The sequence below is a fragment of the Charadrius vociferus genome, unplaced genomic scaffold (genome assembly GCF_000708025.1).
Source record: "Charadrius vociferus isolate BGI_N301 unplaced genomic scaffold, ASM70802v2 scaffold450, whole genome shotgun sequence".
In the NCBI taxonomy this organism is placed as follows: domain Eukaryota; kingdom Metazoa; phylum Chordata; class Aves; order Charadriiformes; family Charadriidae; genus Charadrius; species Charadrius vociferus.
The window spans coordinates 2836468-2845275 of record NW_009646931.1 but is presented as its reverse complement, the minus strand read 5'-3'; the positions used below and the strand labels follow the sequence as shown (position 1 = coordinate 2845275).

The 8808-nt window shown below is 38.3% G+C and overlaps 1 protein-coding gene across 1 annotated transcript in view; it reads left to right on the top strand.

Annotated features, from left to right (window-relative positions):
• Positions 1–8273, top strand: part of SKP2 (S-phase kinase-associated protein 2, E3 ubiquitin protein ligase) — a 10038-nt gene extending 1765 nt beyond the window's left edge. The window contains exons 2-9 of the mRNA XM_009894681.1: positions 2–112; positions 397–540; positions 1121–1255; positions 2563–2661; positions 4123–4250; positions 5935–5986; positions 6678–6785; positions 7967–8273. Coding sequence (XP_009892983.1) covers positions 2–112; positions 397–540; positions 1121–1255; positions 2563–2661; positions 4123–4250; positions 5935–5986; positions 6678–6785; positions 7967–8180 — 991 coding nt within the window. The 3' untranslated portion in view covers positions 8181–8273. The remainder of the gene's footprint in view (position 1; positions 113–396; positions 541–1120; positions 1256–2562; positions 2662–4122; positions 4251–5934; positions 5987–6677; positions 6786–7966) is intronic.
• The last annotated feature ends 535 nt before the right edge of the window (positions 8274–8808 follow it).

The window sequence follows — 8808 nt, the reverse complement described above, 5'->3', positions numbered from 1 at the left end:
ATGTTTCTTGGGATGCACTTCCAGATGAATTACTTTTGGCAGTCTTTGCATATTTGCCCCTAAATGACTTGTTAAAAGCTTCCCTGATTTGCAAGAGGTGGCATTGTCTTTCGTAAGTATTACTTGTCATCGTTTAGTACTAAGAAAACTTTTGCTTCCATAGAGTGTTAAGTAATCTGGTTCTCATGATGTTTATTTATGTATAATTCAATTTATGCTATATGTGGGTTATCTGTATTTATAATCAAAGGATGGTTCACACATTTTAACATTAGTAAATTCTATGAAATAACTTTCCCTCCTCTCAAGTCTTTTGTGACACTGAAGACTTTCTGTGGTTGTACTCACAGTTCTGACCCTTTCTAACTCACTAACAAGTAAAATTCTGTGCCTTAGGTTTGATGAATCTCTCTGGCAGACTCTTGATCTGACTGGTAGAAATCTGCTGCCAGGAGTGATTGGACAGTTGCTGCCTGCAGGTGTTACTGCATTCCGCTGCGCAAGATCTTTTATTGGGAATCCATTGTTTAAAACAAGCAAGTAAGGCTTTTTCTGTATGTTTTGGATTTTGAAATGTCATCTCAAGTATTCATAGTTTCTCTGTGTGTTTTTGGTTTTAAGATCTCCATCAGTAGTAGCATATGTGCTGTCTGTGGAGCGTGGAAGAGCTGAGCAATGGTTAGGCATGTGTTGAAGTAAGAGGATCTGCATTCACGTGTCAGTTATTTAAAACCAAGTTAATGTGATTTTTTTGAAAGTATAAAGCACCATCAACCACTTGCAATTTGTATCTTGTAGAACCAAGAGTTGTCAGCATCTCCAGCATTTTCATATGGGAAACTAAAAAAATAAAATAAAATAAATGAACTCCTGCAGCATAGACTTCTGGGTGTTATGATGAATCCTCTAAATGCCTTGAAGAGTTCCACAGTTTGGACTGGTAGCTTAGCAGTAGGCCTAGTGAGCTTAGTAGCATGTCCAGTATGCAGGTGAGTACAGCAGTATAATTATTTCCTGCAAGCTTTGCACTGTTTTAGTGCACGGGGTATATTCACGATATGGGGAATTTGTGTAGCAGGTTTTAATGCAATTCTGGTAACCTGCCTTTATCCTTTTTTAGACCTCTCAGAGTTCAACATATGGATTTGTCAAACTGTACAGTGTCTGTTGCAGATCTGCAGAGTATTCTTTGTCTGTGTGAAAGGCTGCAGAACCTCAGCCTGGAGGGGCTAGTGCTTTCTGACAACATCATCAAGTGAGTGACATGTCTAGGAATACTCAGTAAATACCTTCTGTTTGGTGCTATCATTTTGTGCAGGCTAGCGAAAGAATGCAGTTGAGAGTTGTTCATTGTGGGAGTCTTTTGAAATGGCCAGTTTTACGTACCTAACAGCTAACTGGCAGGCTAGGTGAGCTGCTTTTTTCCTTTCTGTCCTCCAAGAGATAAGGAGGAAACGCCCCTCTGAATAAGTGTTTCTTGGTGGCTTTTTTCCTTTCCCCAGAGTAAGGGGAGCCTGAAGAAACTGCTCATCTCTCCAGGGTTTATGAGCCCATTGGTTGTTCCTGCAGCAAAGCTGTAGAGCAGAGCTGCTTTTATTTTCCTATTTCTGTGCTCCCAAGAGAACTTTGTGTTTGTCTTACAGGCTCTTTTCTTTTTGAGGGGTCTCAGCAGCTCTTCCACGAGATGCTCATTGTGCTTCTGCACTGTTTCTCACTTCTTTGTTGAACTTCTCTCTGAATGCCTGGAAAATGACAGATTCTGTCAAGTAGATTCTGTCAAGAACTGCTGTTTGGTGAAACTGGAAAGACACTAATGGGTGTGCAGTCAACCTCCTGTTCAATCACATCAGGTGATTGTGGAGGTGTCAGAGACCATAAGGCAGATGGCAGAGGGTCTGGGTGTCCTGCTTTCTACTTTTGAGCTTTCTGATGCCTTCCTCACACAGGGGTGGAGGAACAGAGCACAAATAAGCAAATATAGTTTGGCTTTTGATACCAGATAAAAAGTATCTTAAAACTCTGTACTAAGTAGGCACCAATGATGGAATTTTATTGCCTTGTGTATTAATATAGATACTACTATGTTTTCTACATTTTGCCAAATGCATGTCTGCTTTAGTCCTGCTTTCAGGGAGATGGTATTTGGACATGTTTTGTTCAGGGGTAACCTCTATCTTGCAGAGGGGTGAGTTCAGAAATGATTGCTTTGCCTTTTTTAGAGGTATCGTAATCTCTAAGCCATGGTGTGTGTTTAATGGCATACAACAGGAGAAGGTGAAAATCAATTTATAAACTTAGCAGTTTATAAATATGCAGACTTGTCAGGAATGTCAGATAAATAGGCAAGTATCCCTTTTAAAGTTGTGCTGTGATGTAGCCAGTACAGAGTTGAGATCCTTAGTGACTCTTACATTGGTCAGTTTACTAAAGATGCAGTGCTGCATGTTTAAGGAATAATTCTGTTCCTGGGATGTTAGCTATTAAACATAATTACACATCCTGCCAATGCAAGCAATGTTCCAACAGTTAAATCTTATCAAACTCTTCTTTTTTTCTTTACAGGAACATTGCTAAGAATCCCAGTTTGATGCGACTGAATCTCTGTGGGTGCGCAGGGTTTTCTGCAGGAGCCTTGGAGCTGATGCTGAGCAGCTGTTCTATGTAAGACAAAAATAGTTTTTGCTATACCTGCTTATTGCCATTCCTGAGAAAAAGGATCCTTTTTATTTGCATCCCAATTGTAGTTGTTTCTAATATTTGTTTATGAGCCTTTTTCTGTTTCTAAATGACTAACAGTTGATTAGCTGAATAGTCAGATAGTTTCTTTCCATCCTATTTTCCTCTTTAGTAGCAAAGGTGTACTTCACTAGTCTTCCATGAGTTTCTTTAATCATCCTTAAAGGAAGTTGTCTTGGTGGGTAAATGCCATTTATGTTCCTTTGATTATCATGTAAATTTCATTTGCTTAATGAAAGCAGTATGTGATCCTCACAAAGTGAAAGTGTGTGTTTTGAAACTGAAAGGTGAAGTTCCAGAGCTCCCTTGCAATTGGAGTACAGCATGTATGGCAGAAAACATTGTGCTTTGCCATGCACGATAGACTAATCCTTCAGTAACCTTCTACTTTATGAAGCACTGTTCAGATTGACATCTCTAGTGATTCATCCATCTTCTGGCAGGAAGTCGCTGAACTGAGCCCTAGTCAGCCTTGCATTTATGTCCTGATCTTTCTGCTGACTTCCTCTGTGTGAGATGCTGGACAATCTACTTAATCTTTGCTTCTGCAAAAGCATGTTTTCAATCAAACTGCGAGTTAGTGTACAGACAAAGCCTTAATCTTTCTCTGTCTCTTATGGCTAGATAATGCTTTCTATTGCTTGGTCTGATTACTTGGATCATGAGCTCCTCAGAGAATGGTAGTCTGTTCAGTGCACAGCGAATAGCAGATGACAAACCTGATCCTAGGAATGCTAGTGACAGTTTAACTGTTTTTTCATTTACATAGAGATTGCCAGCTAAAGCTCTAGTTGTGCTGTTCACTGTGTCTTTGTCCTGTGGTTACATCTATAACACCTGCACACAGAACAAATACTTTGTCCCAGCCCCAGATGGTGATAGGCTATAGGTAATCAAGCATGTAAAGAGAGCGAAGGTCACAGTGTGGCCAATGCTTATATAAAACTATGAATAATTTTATGCTAATTAGGATTAATTGGTCATCTGACCAATGCTAATAATGGATAGCCTTTTTTCTTCTGTCTGTAGTCTGTCAGTAGTAACAGATTCAGGTCACAAACCCAGAAACAAGATGAAAAGACAGTGTCTCCCCGTGGCAGTCCCCAGAGAGAATCATTTGACTTCCTAAATTATTATTGAATCATTCCATTCATGAGGACTTTCTCTGGTTGGATCTTGAAAACCTCCGAAGACAAATTTGACAGCCTTGCTGGGCAACCTGCTCCAGTGCTTAGTTACTGTCATAGTGAAATTTGTAGTCATGAATACAGGAACTCAGTAGTAAGTGTGTTACAAGCTTTTGCCTTAAAAGTCAACTGTGATAGATAATATCAGGACTCAAACTGTATTTCAGTCATTCTTCTAAACAACTCTGTTTGTGTGTAGGTTGGAGGAGCTGAACTTGTCCTGGTGTGACTTCACAGCCACCCATGTCAAAGCAGCAGTCAATTATGTTACTTCAAAAGTAACCAAATTAAATTTAAGTGGATACAGACATAATCTACAAATACCAGGTAAATAACATGGCAAAGTAAAATGGCATTTTATAAATGGCATATAATGGATATTTATAAAATGGCATTTTATAAATATCATGGAAAACCTTTATCCCACTATAGGATAAAGCAGCAGGGTTTATATTTTCTTCTGGTTGGCATCCACTGTGTGTATAGAAAATTTATGCACTAAAGCTGATTTTGTGCTCTGTATAGCTTGATGTTCTTGCTGGCAGAGAATCTGACTCATGTCTCTGGCTCAGCCACAAGGGGTGAGATGATTTGTCTTCTGAATTTAAAAATAGCTCATTTCATCTTCAGTTGAAAGGTATAGCCTTTACTTCTGAAGTAAGTCCTGGAAGCAAGATACACTGGATCCCATGTTCCACTGTGAATTAGCCTTCCAGATACTGTTCTTGGAGCTTTCTTAAGGCTCCTGCTATTGTGGCTGCTGAAGGCATCTTCCAAAAGAGAACAGTCATAGTAACTACTTGAGTTTCAGCCTGATGTGATGTCCTACAGATATCAGTTAATTTGGAAGGCAAATAATCTCACTAATCAATATTAACTATTTACTTGCTAATAGTTCTAGGAGGGAAAGTTGGGTAAAGTTGCAGGGTAATAGAAAATGCAGAGAAACCTAGATTTGGGAAGAGGGCACAACAAAATGGACAAGAGCATAGATAAAAGTGTGAAATCACTTTGATAAAGAGAAAGTAATTTTCTCAATGAGAAAATGTGACAATAGGGCATTGGTTGACAAGCAGGTAGGTGACGCACAGGTTATGATCACTCTTTTTTTTCTGTTTAAATGTCACACAGACCTCATCGTGCATTCCCTTCTGGGGAAATACACCAGCCTTCTTTTTATCCCAGCCCAAAAACCCATAAACAAACATGCTACATAATCTCCAAATCGGGAATTTGAACCTTCTGTTGATCAGACTATTAGAGACAATGTGTGGAGCTCTTCTGTTTGCAAAACACTTTCTATGAGTAGTTTTGCTCTGTTTCAATGCAATTTATAAGGCATAAGATCTGAATAGTTCACTAATCATCATAATTCAGGTATTGTTTTCTTTAGTTTTTGCATGTGATTTCTGAAATATCAAAATCCTCTTGCGTGTTGATTAGCACCCTGCTAATATTAGTGGCCTTTTAGGTGGCACCTCAGCTACAGGTGATTCTGTGCTATTTGCAGACAATGTAAAGATAGTCTCACGAATTTACAGTTTAAATCGGGAAAACCATAACTTTCTGTCATGAGGAAAGAAATGGAGATGCCTAAAGAAACTTGATGCTCGGAAAGGGTGTTTGATGTCAGAAAAATTTTTGGTATTTTTTTCCACTACATGTAAGAATTTCAGGCATTTCACCATTACTATGTTGCAGTAGATTTCTACAGCAATATCACTGAAATTACTCACTTGTGAAGTTGCTGGTGCAATTGACTTTCAGGGATACTTCTTTGGACTAAATGGATCTGTTTTGCTGAGGATTGGAAAAAGTCTCTGTAAGGTATCTTGCGAGGCAGACGATATGCTATAAGTCTTCAGTGTGTACCATCTTAACGAAAAGTTTTTTCAATTGTGGAGTTCCAGTAGAGAAGATATAAATGAATATACATGGAAGTGAGTAGGTTGTATAAAGCTGTTAGTCCTGTTACTGAAAGATGGACTGACTTTGTGTGACCTCTTTTCAGATGTTAAAACACTGGTGGAAAGATGTCCTTTTCTTGTCCATTTAGATCTAAGGTAAGAAGAGCTGTGCAGCTAGTCCTTAAATCCTTATGGTTCAGGGGATTGCCAATTCTATTGTGGTGCAGTAATTATATAGCAATAATGCATGATTGTATAGGATTGCACAACCAAAAAATACTTTCTACAAAAGATTTGCTATCTGGCATGACCTAATCTAGAGCAGGTAACTAACTTGCAGATTTCTTTTTTATGTCAGCATAAATGTTACATACAGGATTTGTTATCTAACAAGTCATCGTAGTTGATAGGCAGAGTTGAAGGGAGCATTCAGATGCATACAGCTTGCAAGCCTAGTATCCTAGAGAGGATTTAGTTCAGCTCTGGTATAAATTTGTTACTTTGTCATAGAACTGTAAAAGAAAAAAAAGTGTATTTTGGTTTTGACCTAGTCAATTAAAATATTTTGAGATCTCAATGTGTAAAGTTATCGCCTTTCCATGGCATGAGTTCTGCTACAGAATATCTGCCTGCAGAGAAGCTTCTGCTTCTCCTGCCCTTCAGTGAAAATCAAAATCCCTCCCCAACAACACACACTAGAAATGGGTTACTTCCATATTGAGCAAAAAAAATACTTCAGTGGTAGAAAAAGTTGATATTCATTACATTTCTCAGCCTGAATTTTGGAAATACCAAATGTACTGCTGCTTTATACTTAAACCTCTATTTCATGTGCTCTCATATACAGTGACAGCATCATGTTGAAACCTGAGTGCTTCCAGTATTTTCATCAACTCCTCTTTCTAGAACATCTGTGTCTTAGCAGGTGTTATCAGATATCACCTGCTGCCTTAGTGTAAGTAATTACTAAATGGCTTTGGTTTGCTATTCATACAGAGGATAAGTAAATTAAAACTTTTGTTATTTTAGGTTTAGAATTGCAAGTACTGTTTTGAAAAACTTAGTGGCATGAGGAATTAGGAATAAGGAGCTGAGATAAAATAGCTTGACTGCTAGAACATGTACCTCTGAGAATCCAGACTGGAACCAAAGGTATCTTGAGATAATCTTTCCATGATGTCAGTCTGTACTCATGGAACTTGCAGCTCAGTGCATGCAGTGTGTCTTCCCTTAATGGCATTATGCTACTGGTACTCATTACTGTGATGTACAGCTGGAGGTTCCAGTCCTGTCAATGACCAGTATTGGTGTCAATATTAAGCTTTCAATTATGCAGCAAGGAAGGTATAGCCCTTTGGAAAAGTCAACAGAGTTGACAGTACTGTTGACTAGCTAATCTGATTATATTCCTTTGCTTTTGTGTGCACCTGTATCAGTTACTGGTTGCCACTGAAACACAGCTCAGTTACTTGCTTGTGGATTTTTTGCCTTTTATTAGCTATCCATCGTAATCCTCTTAGGAAGGATGTCAATCCTAAAGTAATGATGAACAACAAGAAAAAGGTTGTGAGAGGAACAGTGCTATCAAAATGGGAAACTGCAGAATCTTTTCTGTAGCAGTGTGTGCTGTTGTGATGATAGCTTGTGTGTCTCTGCCTTTCAATTTTGTCCAATACTTGCTTATAGATACACAGTTCACATGAAGCAATCAAGAAGCCAGGGCTGGCTACTCACCAGAACGTCATAACAAATTGAGAGACTGATTGTACCTAAGGGCCCTTGTCCTCTGAGCCATGTCCTGAAACTTTATCAGGGCCAATTCTTTCCACTTGTTCTAAACATTTAAGTCCAGAGAAATGAAAGGGGAGGAACCAGTTTGTTTTTGTTTTTGCTCTGTGTGTGAGAGAACAGCAAGAAGCAATTTATTCAGGTGGTTTCCTGAATTATCACTATCGGGAACTAGTTTCAATTAAATATGAGCTTTCAAAAAGTAGGAAGGGGAATTCAGCTTAAGTAGTTACCTTCTTAAAAAAAAAAAAAAAAATCAGTAGAAATGCAGTTATGTAGTTTGGGTACAGACTGGAAAAAAAAGAAGTTTTCAGGTTCATGATTAATTTTCTATTTTTCTCTTTCTAGAGAACTTGGTGAAATTCCAACTTTAAAGACTCTTCAGGTGTTTGGAATAGTGACTGATAGGTCCCTACAGCTCCTCAAGGAAACACTTCCTGATCTGAAGATCAATTGTTCATACTTTACAACTATTGCAAGGCCAACTGTTGGCACTAAAACAAACCATGAGATTTGGGGCATCAAATGCAGACTAATGCTGAAAAATCCTAGTGGCTTATGATCATGTACAGTGCACTGGAAGCAACGGACACACTGTGTGTAGTGAAGCTCCTTAAGAAGCAGAGTGCTGGAGCACCTTTAATCATAGTACTGTTATTGTAAAAAGCATTCTAACTTGGTCTTATGCCTTAATGTAGTTTCATAAATATTTACAGGATTTTTTTTTTACTTCAAGTCTTTAGAAACCTGATGATCCATAAGCAATTGTAGAATTTTTCTTCAGGGTCTCTTTTTTCTTTTTTTTTTTTCAGGGGAGCTTTTTTAATAAAAAAAAAATGAAACAATCATTGTAATTAAACTATGTCAGCCTGTAGCAACTGTTGCAGGTTCTGATGCAGATTTTGTTGCTCTAAGGTGTTCTGAAGGTGCTGTTGATTAACTCTTGCAGCTCGTCAACTCCTGAAACAGCTTGTACAGGTGCTAGATATCTTAATAAGGCTTATTAAGGAATTGTCTTTGAGTTTGCAGAACTCAAAATGAATAATGGTATTCAACCTTTTCAAATCCTTAATTTAACAAGATGTACAGTAAGATGATAAACTACCCCACTGTTTGTGAGAGGGGCAGAGGACTGAGTCTGAATTCGCCAAAACTGAAAATAGTAAACCAGGGAAGGGATGTCTACACAA